The sequence below is a fragment of the Sus scrofa genome, chromosome 7 (assembly GCF_000003025.6).
Source record: "Sus scrofa isolate TJ Tabasco breed Duroc chromosome 7, Sscrofa11.1, whole genome shotgun sequence".
In the NCBI taxonomy this organism is placed as follows: domain Eukaryota; kingdom Metazoa; phylum Chordata; class Mammalia; order Artiodactyla; family Suidae; genus Sus; species Sus scrofa.
Window position 1 is genome coordinate 22,702,138 of NC_010449.5, and position 15,756 is coordinate 22,717,893.

The 15,756-nt window shown below is 48.3% G+C and overlaps 1 protein-coding gene across 3 annotated transcripts; it reads left to right on the top strand.

The window, feature by feature from the left end:
- On the top strand, positions 754-15,713 carry TRIM40 (tripartite motif containing 40). Of its 3 annotated transcripts, NM_001160087.1 has the most exon segments (7): positions 885-966; positions 1,486-2,144; positions 10,214-10,306; positions 11,127-11,333; positions 11,613-11,635; positions 11,778-11,959; positions 11,962-13,095. In NM_001160087.1, coding segments are annotated over 6 exon segments (933 nt in total). In that variant the 5' UTR covers positions 885-966; positions 1,486-1,799; the 3' UTR covers positions 12,045-13,095.

Genomic DNA, 15,756 nt, shown 5'->3' on the forward strand with positions numbered 1-15,756 from the left:
GGTAAAGGCCACCGGATGTGAGCCAGCCAAGGAGCTGAAGGGCCTCGGCGCTGATGGTCACCTACAGCATCTTTGAAATCCAAGAATGATGGCAGGAGAGTGGAGCAGGGAAAAGCCCGTGAGCCTTGTCCACAGGGCCCAATGACTCGTCCGCAATGAATCAATGGCACTGGCTCTGTGGAGGACAGCCAGGAAGAAGGGGACTGGACCCCAGAGCTCCACACACAGGGGTTGGTATCTGGCTCTGGGGCTGTCGTGCTCAGGAGGTGGTGTATGGTGTGAGGGAGGTGCCCCCCCCACACCCATGCCCTGAGATTCGAGGGAGCCATCGCCTATGAGAAGAAAGCCAAGGAGCTTTGACTTCGGGGAAAGTGATTTTATCATAGCGACCCCACAGCAGCCAGCGGCCAGATGGGTTAAGGAAGGATCCTATGGAGTAAGATTTGAACAAGAATGTGGGACCTTTCAATCAAGCCCCAACTGGCAGCTTTCATGAGCGATTGCCCCTGTGGGCTCCACCAGCTCCAGCGCTGAGACCAGCCTGACTGGAGGGAAACTGGAAGACAGTGGGTGGGTCCTTGGTGTTCCAGTATCATGAGCAGATGTCGTGGTTCTGTGGTACCTGGGTCCCAAGGCGGGGCTGGGGCTCTGGGATATCTCTGTCCTGTACGTGGACTCTCACTTCATGTCAGATTTACATCGGAGGCACCAAGACTTTCCTCCTCCCCACGTGCAAACAAGCCACACCCTTCACCAACCAAAGTCCATCTCACCTGCCAGCTACCTTAGAGCAGTCATGCAGCCACAGAGAGGATGGACCCTGTCATGTCTGCCCCATTTCCCCTCATATCTCACATGTGAGCGTAAATAACCTGCATGGTTGAAAAAGAACCATTCCCCAGCTGACCATCCCTTTAGATCCGGAGCCCGAGAAAAAGACCTGACGTCGTAGCAGGAGAAACCGAGGTAGGATACCAAGAGAGCTTTTCTGGAAGTGCACTAGACGAGAGGCTTGGGGGTGACAGAGGAGAGTTGAATGCTCAGTGTTTAAGGGAAGTGGTTGGGGGGTTACTTCCTTTTTTGGTCATCTTTGGAGATGGCTTGAAAGGAAGGGAAAAGGCCTCTGGACTGCCCCATGCCCTGTTCTCTTTCTCTTTCATTTCGGAATCTGTGTAACCGTGGAAGGATGACCTTTGGGACAATGAACAGGCCCGGAGATGCTGATGCAAAGGGCCGGGTAGTCATTGACAGCGGTAGCCAGATTCTTAGACAGTGACTGCGAGCCTTTGGTATCGGGGTGGGAGAGGACCTGCCAGATTCTCTCAACCGAGGGCAAATCAGAGAAGACGTTCAATTTTGAAGTTTGTGAGGCTCTGGCTTCTGACCAGCAGGACCCTCTGGCCTTTTAACTTTGAGTGTGAAATATTCCCCGCCAGCTCTGGAGAGGAAAATAGAAATAAGTTTTGGATCACCTGCTTCCTCCAGGTGTATGGAAACCAAAGGCCAACTTCAAGTTTCGTGAAGACCAAGAAAAGCGGAGGGTGCAGGTCGAAGCTGATGCTTTATTTCTGAAACTCGTGGCAGAATGGTGGTTTCTGTGGTCCGGGCTACCGCTCTATTGATGGAAACGGACAGCTGCCTCAAGTTCAAGGGCTGAGTCATGTCCTCTAAGCTGCTCCGGGGCTGCCTCCTTCCAGCTGGGCCATCTTATCTGGACTGTCGAGGGTGGCAGGCTCTCCAGAGTGCTGGCGGGAAAGGGGGCCCTCTGGGCTGGAGGCTGGCAGGGTCGGGGAAAGGCCATGATCCCTTTGCGGGAGGACAGCCGGGAAGAGGGCCTCTGCCCCATCTGCCAGGAGGGCCTCAAGGAGGCGGTGAGCACTGACTGCGGACACCTCTTCTGCCGAGTGTGCCTGGCCCAGCACCTGGGGAAGGCCTCGGCCTCCGGGGTCCTCAGCTGCCCCCTCTGCCGGAAGCCCTGTTCTGAGGGGGTCCTGGGGGCCGGCTATACCTGCCACAGCCACCAGAAGAAGGTGTGCTGGTTCTGTGAGGAGAGCAGACTTCTCCTGTGTGTGGAGTGCCGGGGGTCCCCTGAGCACAGTTCTCACTGTGAACTGGCCATTGAAAACGCCATCAGCCACTACAAGGTAAGGCGGGGTCACTGCAGCTATCCCCCTGGCACTACCTCCCTGAGTTACCCCCACCCGCCCCCGGTCTCATGCCTGGCATCTCACAGAGGCTCCGTAACTGACACTTGGTCTCTTCTGCCTCGTCTTATTTTGGACTCTTGTCTTTGCTTTTCTGTGCGTATCTTGCTACTGATGTTCAAGTTTCAGTGCATTGAGATGAGTCTGAGAGGAGATGCTGTCACCGTGATGTCCGGTTCCCAGGAATCGTGAGCCCCTCTCACTTGGCTCATCCGTAGCATGAAGGAATTGGGCTAAATAACAACACCCCTTTAGGACTAAGACTGCATGACTCCCCTGGTTGATGGCGCTAGGAAACTGGCTAGAAATGTGGTCAGGTTTTACATATGCTAACAATTACCCTGCAAATATGTTGAAACCTGGCAACTAGTACATGATTCTATCTTTTCCTTCTCTCTCTATCTTTTCTTCTTTTCCATGGTGACAATTTTTATACTTTTTTTTAAATCATAAAATGGTACATTCAGACAATACGATTAAGGTATAAAGTCAAAACTAACAATCTTTTTTTCCCCACTTTCACCCATTCTCAGTCCTCAGAGGTAACCATTATTAGATTTTTGTGGATCATTCTTCCAGAAAACTGTGTGTGTGTGAATGCACTTTCTAAACACACACACATGCACACACACGGATTCTCTCTCTGTTTTTTTGTAGCTCATTCTTATCATAAAAAAAGCTTGGCCATTACCCCATTTTCCCATCAGTACATATAGGTCTTATTTATTCTTTTCAACAACCCCATGGTGCTTGATGCTATGAAGGTACCATAAGTTGGCAGGTATTGAGTTATTTCCAGTTTATTTATTTTATTTTTTTCTTTTTCTTTTCCTTTTTTTTTGCTTTTTAGGGCTGCACCTGCGGCATATGGAGGTTTCCAGGCTAGAAGTCAAATGGGAGCTACAGCTGCCAGCCTGCGCCACAGCCACAGCCACGCCAGATCCAAGCTACGTCTGTAACCTACACCACAGCTTATGGCAATGCCAGATCCTTAACCCACTGAGTGAGGCCAGGGATCGAACCCACAACCTCATGGTTCCTAGTCGGATTCATTTCCGCTGAGCCACAATGGGAGCTCCTCCAGTCAACTTTGTTTTGAGATCACATGGAATGTCACAATGAGTATCCTTCCACATATATTTTGGAAGACTTAGAATGTCAAGATATACTTAAGTGAAAGAATAAGGTAACTTCCAAGTTAGGATCAATTTTTCCTATCTGCATTTACTGAATAATCCATGGCTCCCTCGCTGATTTGAATGTCGACTTCATAATTCACCATGGATACATGTAGACTTACATATTTCCTGGACTTTCTATTCTGTTCTATTCTTGTCTGTTCTGCTTGTGTGTCAATCCATTTTAAACACAAACTTAGCAATGTGCTTTAATGTCAGGTAGGTCTTAGAACCCTCAAAATACTCTTATTTTTCAGAGTATTTCAGATATGTTTAGTTTGCCAATTAGCTTTAGTATTTTTAAACCAAATCTTCCCACTTCCCCATTCCCAATTTAGTTAGTATTTGGTTGGATGGAATATTGACATATTTTTACTGTGGTGTCTTTCTAGCCAATCATGAAGGATGAATCTCTAGTCTTCTTTTAGATATGTGACTTTTTTTTGAAAATGTTATGATACAGGATGAGAAAGTGGGGAGTCCAGATTGGGGGTGACTATGGAAAAGTAGAGAAATAATTCAGAAAACCAAAGTTCTCTCGTTCCAACATCATTTCCTTTAAGTTCAGGTACCCAGGAGAGGGGACCCCTCTGCTAATGGGTCACTAAATAGATGAAAAAGTCCATTCACTCAATCAATGGTTTATTCAGGTCTGTGCTTGGTGTAGGATTAGTGCTAGGGACTGTAGGAAGTACAGAGATAATTCATAGCTTTTGTCCTCAGGACTACCTTTAAATTATGACATGACACCTAAAATAAAAAATAATAACATTTGTTTATTTAAGTAAGACTTAAGTTCAGAGTTCCCGTTGTGGCGCATTGGAAACGAATCCGACTAGGAACCATGAGGTTGCAGGTTCTATCCCTGGCCTCCCTCAGTGGGTTAAGGATCCGGCATTGCCATGAGCTGTGGTGTAGGTTGCAGATGTGGGTTAGACCTGGCGTTGATGTGGCTCTGGCCAGCAACAACAGCTCTGATTAGACTCCTAGCCTGGGAACCTCCATATGCCGTGAGTGCGGCCCTAAAAAGACAAAAGAAAAAGACAAAAAAAAAAAAAAAAAAGAAAGAAAGAAAGACTCAAGTTCCTGAGTGTGTTAAGAACCACAATATACCCTAGGATTACAATGGTGAACAAGTTAGATGCCATCCTTACTGCCAGGGACTTTGCAGTTTAGCAAGAAAGACAAGAAATCTAACAAACTATGGAGTTCCTGTCGTGGCTCAATGGTTAACGAATCCGACTAGGAACCATGAGGTTGCAGGTTCGGTCCCTGGCCTTGCTCAGGGGTTAACGACCCGGCGTTGCCATGAGCCTTGGTGTAGGTCGCAGACACGGCTCGGATCCCGCGTTGCTGTGGCTGTGGCTTAGGCCAGCGGCTACAGCTCTGATTCGACCCCTAGCCTGGAAACCTCCATATGCCGCTGGAGTGGCCCAAGAAAAATGGCAAAAAGACAAAAAAAAAAAAAAGGAAATCAAACAAATGAAAGTCTTTTATGGACTGGGAAGAAAACCAATAAGAGTCTGAGAGCAATGGGTGACCCATGTTACTGCAGTCACTGAGGGCCTCATAGATGAGGTGTTGAGACAGGAAAAAAGAGAAGGCAGGGGTTCCCATTGTGACTCAGTGGGTTAAGGACCCAATGTAATCTCCATGAGGATGTGGGTTTGAACCCTGGCCTTGATCAGTGAGTTAAGGATCCTGGGATCCAGTGTTGCCATGAGCCGTGGTATAGGTCACAGACGCTGCTCGGATCTGGCATTGCTGTGGCTGTGGTGTAGGCCGGCAGCTACAGCTCCTATTTGACCCCTAGCCTGGGAACCTTCATATGCCGTGAGTGCGGCCCTAAAAAGAAAAAAAAAAAAAGTGATGGTAGAGGAGTTCCCACTGTAACTCAGCAGGTTAAGAATCTGATTAGTATCCATGAGGATGCAGGTTCATCCCTGGCCTTGCTCAGCATGTTAAGGATCCCTTGTTGTCCGAGCTAGGTACAGATGAGGCTCAGATCCCTCATTGCTGTGACTGTGGCGTATGTAGGCTGACACCTGTAGGTCCGATTTGACCCCTAGTCTGGGAACTTCCATATGCCTTGGATTTGGCCTTAAAAGGGAAAAAAACCTTTTTTTTTTAATGATGAGAGAGTGCATTGAATGATGCCAAGCCATCCAGTAAGATGGCAGCGGTGAAGTGGATGCTGGGCTGGGAGGAGGCGCAGGGCTTCCGCCCTAACAGTAGGGAATATTGGCAGGGAGCTTTGCATTTTGGGAGGTGGCTTGAGTGTTTGGGCTTGTTTCCTCAATAATATGTGAGGAATGAAGATGAGCAGTGTGGGACTGTGAAAGGTTTCAAGAGAGAGGATAAACTGTGGTAAAGTTTGGGGGCAAAAACCTATGGGCAGGCAGCATGGAGCACCAATCTGGTTTTGTAACTAGAGATTTAGTGAGTTTCAAGAGGCTGCCTGAAGACAGCCAAGGGCAAGATGACAGTAGAGTTTATCCAAGGATAAGGAGTTGATTAAAATGTAGTGGAATGTAAGGCAAGGGCGTTGAAGGTATTTCAAAAGGACTGATTACAATGGAAGACCCTGTGTGTCTGTAGGTGGTGCTAGCTTAGCTTTGAAATAAAGATTTCTTCTGATTACTCACCATTTCTCTTTCGTGAATCAAATTTTGTAAGTTAAATATTGTAAATTATAAATATTGTAAACCATGTCCTTTTAAAAGGAATTAGGTATTGCCTGACTTCATTCTAGAAAGACTGAAAAACTTGCAGAGCTACAAGGTTTATTTTGTACATCTGTTCCTTACTGCCCAACCCATGTTGGTGTCAATTATTTTACTGTATTTTGATTGGCATTCTAAATGTGTAAGAGTGACTAAGATGTCTTACTTTGCTTGGCTATGAATGCTGGTGGTGAGGCTTTTATCCTTACGGAGATTTTCAACATTTTCCCCTAGAATCAGGGCATAATTTTACATAAATGCATCAAAGTAGTTTAACTTTTGGATGATAAGCTATATTAATTATGTTTAATCTTCATTTTTCTTACTCTGTTCTCTCTTTCTCTCTTCTTTCTTTCTTTGTCTTTTTTAGGGCTGCACATGCAGCATATGGAAGTTCCCAGGCTAGGGGTCCAATTGGAGCCACAGCTGCCGGCCTGCACCACAGCCACAGCAACGCCAGATCCAAGGTCGTCTGCAACCTACACCACAGCTCACGGCAACTCCAGATCCTTTAACCCATTGGACAAAGCCAAGGGATTGCACCCTCATCCTCATGGATGTTAGTCAGGTTCATTACTGCTAAGCGTGCCGGGAATTCCTTTAGTTGACTTTAAACTCTTCGTTAAGTTGTAAACTACTCCAAAAGATAGGACTATGACATTTTGAACGGATCTTAAGATAGATATGATTTTGCCAGGCAGAAATAGATAGCCTTTCTGGCAGAGGGAAATAAAAGAAAAACCACAAAGAGGTGTGGCTGCATGGGGTGTGTTCAGGAACCACCAGCAATTCTGTTAGTGTGGAGAGCGGGGAGGGAGACAGACAGGTGATGCTGGACAAGCAGATGGGGTTAGGTCCTAGAGGGCCTTGGCTATTGGGTTGAGGAGCTTGGGCTTGTCTTTGGTAATGAGAAGCCCTTTTGAAGACAAAAGTAATACAGGTGAAGATAAGATACGACTGAGACGTCAAGCTGGATGACAGGCAGAAGAGAATGGTCAGTCCAAGGACAGAGATGCAGAGGTCAGGTGTAGTGGATTGCAGAAGAGGGTGGGGAAGAGGATGATAAATTCGATTTCTCCATCCTGAGTCTGAGCGGCCAGTAGGGCAGGACGAGATAATTAGCCCTCAGCTGAAAATGGGATTGGCCCTTAGGACAAAGATCTGGTTTGGCATTCTGATAAGATCTGAAGCCTGAAGTTAAGGACACAGTCTGGCGATAGAAAAGGTTTAAGGAAATGACCTTAGCAAAGTCGAGGAAGAACAGGGGCTGGGAGGTGGGGAGAATCACATCAGAGAGGAGGAGGCCTGAGAGGAAGGCACCTCTGGATTTCCCTCCTGGAGATCACTGGTGACCTCGGAAAGAGCAGTTGCAAAAGAGTGATGAGAAGCAAAAGCAGGTGGCTGAGGAGCAAGGGGGCCATGAGGACGTGAAGACAGAAAGAACTGACTGCTCCTTCAAGAGATGTAATTGTGGGAGTTCCAGTCATGGCTCAGTGGTTCAAGAACCTGACTAGCATCCATGAGGACACAGGTTCGATCCCTGGCCTTACTCAGTGGGTTAAGGATCCAGCGTTGCTATGAGCTGTGGTGTAGGTGAAGGATGTGGCTCGGATCCCGTGTTGCTGTGGCTGTGGCACAGGCTGGTGGCTACGGTTCCCATTGGACCTCTAGCCTGGGAACCTCCACATGCTAGAAAAACACAAACAAACAAACAAACAAAGAGATGTAATTGTGAGTTCTTGTCGTGGCTCAGCAGGTTATGAACCCAACTAGTATCCATGAGGATGCAGGTTCAATCCCTGGCCTCCCTTGCTCAGTGGGTTAAGGATCCAGTGTGGCTGTGGTGTAGGCTGGCAGCTGCAGTGCCGATTTGACCCCTAGCCTGGGAACTTCCGTATGCTGCAAGTGTAGCTCTAAAAACCAGAAAACAAAAAGAGTGAGAGAGAGATGTATTGTCAGAACAGAGAAGACGGAAGGGGAGGCAAGGTGAAGGTTGTGTGCTGGTTCGAGCTTGTGCGACCTGAACTTTCCCGCTTCCACAAACAACCCTCCACCCCATCCGGGCCTCCACCTTCACCACCCAGGCCCGAGTGAAATTTACAGCACCCATTCACTTCCTCCCCCTCCTATGACTGTTTTATTCCTTTCCTGCTGGGAAATGCCTGCACGTAACACCCAGTAACGTGACACATTTTTTCATAATTGTCAAGTGACATCATTGTCTCCTCTGCTCACTGGAGCTTTCTGTCTGCCTGAGTGTCCTTGCTGGTCTCGCGCCCACTGCCCCTTGACCTTGGTGCATCCTCTCAATCTCAGGGCCAGAAAGAAGTTCTAGAGTCGATTCCTGCAACCTCAGCCTCTCTAGCCGTACATCTCCAGTGACAGGGGACTCTTTTTTCCCCGAAGCAATACATTTTAGGGTTTATACGAGGAAATGAGGCAAAGTGACAAAAATAAGAAATATTCCCCATAAACAGCTACCACCAAGAACAAAATCCCACCCCAATTTTTTTGAGCTGAGATGAGAAATTTTAACTTAATGAAACACACATTCTTCAGTTAAGAGCACGCTTCTTTTTTTTTTTTATCTATTGTCTTTTGTCTTTTTTCCACAGCATATGGAAGTCCCCAGGCTAAGGGTTGAATTGGATCTACAGCTGCCAGCCTACACCAAAGCCACAGCAGTGCAGGATCCAAGCTGTGTCTGTGACTTACACCACAGCTCATGGCAATGCCAGATCCTTAACCCACTGAGTGGGGCCAGGAATTGAACCTGCGTCCTCATGGATAATAGTTGGGTTTGTTAACCATTGAGCCATGACAGGAACTCTAAGAGCACACTCTTATCTTTAGTCCACAAATCCCTTTTTTTGCTTTGTTTGTTCCATTTAATCACCCCTCTGCCCTCACCCATGGGCAACCCCTTAAAGTATACTTTTTGTATTTTTATTTGTAGACAGTTTGGTGAAACACTCTGTGCTATGGAGCTCCCGTTGTGGCTCAGTGGTAACGAACTTGAGTAGGACTATCCCTGGTCTCGCTCAGTGGGTTGGGGATCCAGGGTTGTCTTGGCTGTGGTGTAGGCCGGCAGCTGCAGCTCTGATTTGACCACTAGCCTGGGAACCTCCATATGCTGTGGGTATGGCCCCCCCCAAAACAAAACAAAACAAAAAAACCATGGTGCTGCACAGTGTCCTTGTAGCTTGAATTAACACAGTCACATTATGGGCCTCATCCTATTTCTTTCTTTTCCCTCTCCCGTTTTTGAGGTCAGGGCATGTTTTGTGGGTCACGTAGTCCATGGGTTCTGACAGCTGCATCATAGTCCACAGGGGGCACCTGCCTCATTTTACTCAACCACTTTTTTTTTAGAAACCGAAATCACTTGTTATATCCTTAGCTTCCAGGACACAGTGACCCCTTGAGACTTAGGGAGTTCCTGCTGTGGCGCAGTGAGTTAATAATCCGACTTATCTCTGTGGCATTGCTGGTCCAATCCCTAGCCCTGGTGTAGTAAGTTAAGGATCTGGCGTTGCTGCAGCGGTGATGTAGGTCACAGGTGCAGCTTGGATTCGATCCCTGGCCTGGGAACTTCCATATGCTGCGGGTGTGCCCGAAAAAAAAAAAAAAAAAAGATTTATAGAGAGGTCCTCTGAGTTTGCCTCTAATAGAAGGCTCTTGTCCATCCCGGTGGCGGGGGTCGGGGCGGGGGGTGCCTCACCGTGGGCAGGCGGTGTGGGAGCTGCTGGGGAGTGGTACCAGAGGCCTTGCATCTCCTCTGTAAGTCAGTTCTCTCTAGACTGGCTGCACTTGTTGATGAGAAGTAAGAATTGCCAGCGATCAGCATGCCACTTTTAGATGTCAGGAGAAAAACACCCTGAAGTCAAGCAGGAAAGGTTCTGTTACTCCCTTATTTTTGTGTAGGGAAGTCTTTTAAAAAAACTTTACCTGTTGCTTTTTGCCATCATGGTCCATTAAATAAACTCTGGTGCTCCTCCCCCAAGCATGATGCCTGGAAGGCTCCCTCTTTTTAGGCAGAATCCTGGGGTCAGGACCGCCCCCCTCAGCACCCCCCCACGTCTGACGGTAGGGGTGTCTGTCTCTCTAGGAACGACTCAACCGCAGAATCAGGAAGCTGAAGAAGGATGCCTGTGAGCTCCAGCGGCTCAGGGCTCAGGAGGAGAGACTGCAGACCGCGCAGGTGGGCTTTGCAGAGTCCCAGGAAGAATTTGAGGTCCCTCCAAATGTCTGTCTGTCTGTCTGCAGCAGTCTGCTGCAGCCAGTGGGGGGTGGGAGGGGTGGCAAGCCCTCTGACCTTCCTGTGGTTTATATGTTCACTGAAAGCTGATCCTGCTCCACCTGGTTTACGGTGAGGATTAAAGGTGACAAGCTGTCCATCAATTGAAAACGACCACCCAGAAATTCCCTTTGTGGCTCAGCGGGTTAAGACCCGACTAGTGTCCATGAGGGTGCAGGTTCGATCCCTGGCCTTGCTCAGTGGGTTAAGGATCGGCGTTGCCATGAGCTGTGGTGTAGGTTGAAGACGTGGCTCGGATCCCGTGTTGCTGTGGCCGTGGTGTAGGCTGGCAGCTGTACCTCTGATTTGACCCCTTGCCTGGGAACTTCCGTATGCCACGGGTGTGGCCCTAAAAAGAAAAAAAAATTACCACACAAACCATAGGGCTTCTTCTGGCCTTGGACCATCTATCTTTCTGTCCCTCTTGCTCACTTAAGTGTGAGGTGGCCCTTACCCTGTGACCTGAAGGGGATGAAAAGGCAGTGGGAGGATGTAGCTGGAGCAGGGGTGGTGGGGGGAGTGGTGGTGGTGGTGCCAACTGTGTGGAGGGGAGGGGCCCTGCATTTTTTGAGGAATGCTGCCCCTGTAATACCTGCGACATGCAGAAGCAACGACACTCGGGGAGAAGGGCAGAGGAGCCAGCATTCTCACTCAGCATGTTCAGATGCTAAAGGCCAGGAGGGAGCCATCTGACAGTGACTCTTAGGGCGTCCCCTTTCTGTAGTTTCAGACAGACTGTGGGACCCACAGGCTGGAGGCTGGGCTGGAGAGACAGCTGGATGCCCTCGCCCGGCAGGGGCCAGGCCACCTGGAGGACGTGCCGGCAGAGGTGTCCAGACTTCTTGGCATCTCCAGGGCAATAACATATCTCAGCAACCTGGTAACTGATCTGGAGACAGTGGCCAAGAAACTGGATGTCAACATGCTGAAGGTGCATACCCCCAAGGCCTGGGCTTCTCCCCAGGTTGCAGGCAGCCTACCTGCAGCCTCCCTCCGGGAGGTGTAACAAGGAGAGGCTTCTCCGTGACATGGGTGGTGACCTCTTCGAGGCTGCCCAATTCTGCTGAGCAGGGTATGCAGAAGGAATGCGGTCCCCTCCAGTTCTCAAGGTGACAGCTGGGATTGGCATCCGCTAGTGTGTTGGGGAGGGAACCTGGCAGGGACAGGAACCTGAGAACAAATTGTGACTCACTCTCTTTCTCTCTCCTAGAGTGCCAGCGATTTATTGAACAGGTATGTGGCGTCCCATCTCTCTTCCCCCATGTGTTCACACATACACACCCACACAAACATAGACGCACATCTAGGCTTTGTCAAGGTCAAGGAGCCAGCAGCAGAGTCAACAGAATATACTAAAGGATTTTTTTGTTTCTAGGAGTGCTCCCGAGCAGCTAGAATACTTAAAGAAAAGAACCAGCGAAACACTTCTCCTTCCATCCTCGGCAGCTCTGACCCATTCCTCCCGGGGTCCCCTCATCTCAGACTCACCTCAGCCTCCTGGCTCTCCTTCCTCCAACCTGCCCAGCCTCCCACCAGGTCAGCCTGGTGCACCTGCAGGCTTCTGTCTCCTGAACACGGCCCCCTTTCCTCATCTCACAGCTGTGACGTGACACCCGACCCTCTGACACCTGGACAATTGTGATCGTCTCTTTCCAGAGCCAGGCTCATCCCGTGGCCCCCACTTTAGAAGTCAAGATCCAAGACCCCTATTTCACCTGTGAACTAATGATAGCACCCATCTCTCGCAACTTCATATTAAAATGGGAGTGCCCAGAGAGTTCCCGTTGTGGCCCAGAATGATAAGAACCTGACATGGTGTCTGTGAGGGTTTGAACCCTGACCTCACTCAGTGGGATAAGCATCTGCAGTTGGCACAGGCTGGGGCATAGGTTGAAGATGTGGCTTGGATCTGGCTTTGCTGTGTCTGTGGTGTAGGCTGGCAGCTGTACCTCTGATTCACCCACTACCCTGGGAACTTCCATGTGCTGTAGGTGCAGCCATAAAAATAAAAATAAATAAATAAAAAATAAAATTGCGTTTTTAAAAATGGGAGTGCCCAGGAGCCTGGATGGCACACACTCAGCAGTGGTGAGGCCACTTCTGCCTACAGAGCTGACACATCTGTTGGGAGGAATGTTTCTTTGGCGCTCCTGTAGCACCTGTTGTCTGGACCACTCACCTGGTATTTATTCATTGTGTGGGTGGTGGACAGACCCTAGGGTCACACCCATCATCCTCCGCTCACCGTGTTCCTGCCCTTGTGTGATCCCCTCTGAGTATGAGCAGAACTTGTGACTCATTTCTAGTCATTGGAATATGGTGACAGGGATGGGATGTTCCTTCACTGACTGTGTTGCACTGGGTAGGATTCCTCCTTGCTGACCGACTCACTGTCGCTGGATTGATGAAGTGAGTGGCCCTATGGCCAGAAGGAAGCTTCTAGGAGCTAAGAGAGGCTTCCAGCCTCCAGCCAACAAGAAGCAGGGGCCCTCAGTCTTGCAGCTGCAAGAAAATTCTACCAACAGCCTAAGGGAACATGGAAGTGGATTTTCTTCCCCAGTCCAGCCTCTGATGAGAAGTCAGCCCAGCTTGACTTGATTGTAGCCCTGTGAGACCCTAAGCAGAGAACCCAAATTTCTGACCCACAGAAACTGTGAGGCAATAAATGTCATAGAAACTTTGATATAATAAATGTGTTGTTTTAATGACACTAATTCATTTTTTATGCAGCAATGAGTAATGCATTTGTAGATTAATTATTTGTGCAAATCACTTCTTTGGGTGAATATGGACAGTACTTTGTCTCTGTGCTCCCAGGATTTAGGACAGTTCTTCGTTCATAGTTGGTGTTCAGTGAAGTTTATTACGTGGATACACAAATGAATTAATTAGAAAGTATAAGGATAAGGGCCCTTCTTGATGCTCCAGATTGAACGAAGGGGGCCTTTAATTAGTATTTATTGAGCCCTTGCAGAAATAGTCAACACTATACTTGGCACTGAAGAATATAAAGAATAAAACATGGCTACAAGGAGGTGGTGCATTGTGATGTAAAGAGTAAAAACTCATGAGTCAGACTTGAGTTCGGTCCCAGTCCTGACACCTAATATCTCTGTAACGCTGTGCAAGTTACATGGCCTTTCTACTCAGTACTCAGCACTATTCCCTCTAAGATGAGGATAATGGTATCCATGGCCTGGGATTGTTGTAAGAATTCCATGTTACCAACAACGCCTGCTGCCGTGCCTAACACTGCAAACATTCAAATGTATTAATTCCATCTTCTTATTCTACTTCTCCATCCAGAAGATTCTAATCTAGCTGTGGAATCAGAACAAACACATACGGAATAACAAGAGCGTGTGCGGCAGGTTACATTAAGTGTCACAGTTGCTAAGTGCAGCAGGGATTCAGAGTAGAGATGTGAGTGAGGCTGCCAAAGTCAGATTTGGCTTCATGGGTGTGGGATTGGACAGGCAGGAGAGAAAATTGAGGGCATCCAAGGTCAGGCTAACTCCACAGATGAAAGCATGGAGGCAGGAAAAAGCCACAGCACATTTGCAGGAGGACTGGAAGACAGACTCAGTTAGTCTGGAATATTCGGGAACAGAGGTGACCAGAAGTCAAGCAGCAGGTTAGATGAGTGACACTAAGACATAGGCAGCCATCAGAGGCTTTTGAGTTGGGCGTGAAGGGAACAGAGGTGTTTCAGGAAAACCAGTCTGGATTGGTGGTGACTGCTGGATTGGGGGCAGGGAGGGGGGGGTTAGGGAGGAAGAGGGGGTTTAGGGAGGAGAAGGGGGGTTTAGGGAGGCGGAGGGAGAAAGAGCCTAGTGTGGGTGTTCAGAAAGAGCCTAGTTACTAGACAGGAAGATGCACATCTGAGAGAAACATGAGACCCCCAAGTCTAAGAGCAAGACATTAGCCAAGGAAAGAGCATCCCTGGAGGTGATAGCTACTGACTCCCATGTCCCAGCTGGGATTAATGTCACACGGAGAAGTTGTCCAGGAGTGGGAGGAGACTGACAGGTTCCAAGGGTCTCTCTCCACTGGAGAGAGTCAGTTACCCTGCCTGTCCTTTTCTGATGCGACTGCAGGCCATTGGGCCAGGTGGGGGTCTGACCAGCTGGCAGTTGGCTAACGGAGCCTATAAGGTGGGCTTCGGAGAAAGAGCGCACCAAAGAGGGACAAAGATAATTGACATCAGGTTTTCTAGGAAAGTAAAAGTGGATCTGTGAACAGCAGAAATTGGCACTGTGTTGTAAATAAACTATAATTTTAAAAAAGTGGAGAAAAAAATGTACATCTGTGATGAATACGCCTTTATTTATTTATTTATTTATTTATTGTCTTTTTAGGGCTGCACCAGTGGCACATGGAAGTTCCCAGGCTGGGGGTCTAATCGGAGCTGTAGCTGCCAGCCTATGCCACAGCCACAGCAACACCAGATCTGAGCCGTGTCTGCGATCTACACCACAGCTCACAGCAGTGCCGGATCCTCAACCCACTGAGCAAGGTCAGGGATGGAACCCGCCACCTATGGTTCCCAGTCGGATTCATTTCCACTGCGCCACGATGGGAACTCCTGAATATATCTTTAATTGGCAGGAAGAGCAGCAGCAGAAGGCATCAGAGCCACACATGTGGCCATGTGCAGACACATGTTCGACTCCATGGAATCTGGACTATGTCACAGAATGGCCACAGGCTAATCCAGTCTCTAAGCTGCCTTGGACCTCAAGCCCCCTTCCCACAGTTCTTGGATGTACAGAGGCAGTAGTACTATGGCCATGAGCAAAGACCTAGGAGCCAAACCATCTGTTTAAAGGCTAGTGTTTAATGTGTGTTATTGCTGTGCTATTTACTATCTGCTGATGTGGGACCAGTTACCCAACCTATGTTGTCTCAGTTTTCTCATGTATGAAATGGGGCTATTAATAATAGTACCTACCTCATAGGGTTGTTGTGAGGATTAAATGAGTTAATATATTAAAAATATTTATTACGGTGACTGGCCAGAGTGAGCTCTATGAGTCTTTTTTACTATGACTCTCAATATTATCATCACTTGCTTTTATTTTTACTTTTTTTCTAGGGCTGAACCCACAGCTTATGGAAGTTCCCCAACTATGGGTCAAATCGGAGCTACAGCCACCAGCCTATGCCACAGCCACAGCAACGCAGGATCTGACCCAAGTCTGCAACCTACAACACAGCTCCTCATGGATCCTGGTCGAGTTCGTTAATTGCTGAGCTACGAAGGGAATTTCCTACTCATATTTTAGACTCAACCTTTCCAGAAAGCCATCCCCATCTCAACTCATGCCTCCAAGATGGGTCAAGCACCCCCACCC

Bases quoted from the DNA above. Each gene is read 5' to 3' on its own strand.
- TRIM40 (XM_021098154.1), top strand. From the start codon at position 1,800: ATGATCCCTTTGCGGGAGGACAGCCGGGAAGAGGGCCTCTGCCCCATC. The intron at 11,334-11,612 runs GTGCATACCCCC...TCTCTCTCCTAG, and splicing joins TGGATGTCAACATGCTGAAG to AGTGCCAGCGATTTATTGAA. The intron at 11,636-11,777 runs GTATGTGGCGTC...TTTTGTTTCTAG, and splicing joins GCCAGCGATTTATTGAACAG to GAGTGCTCCCGAGCAGCTAG.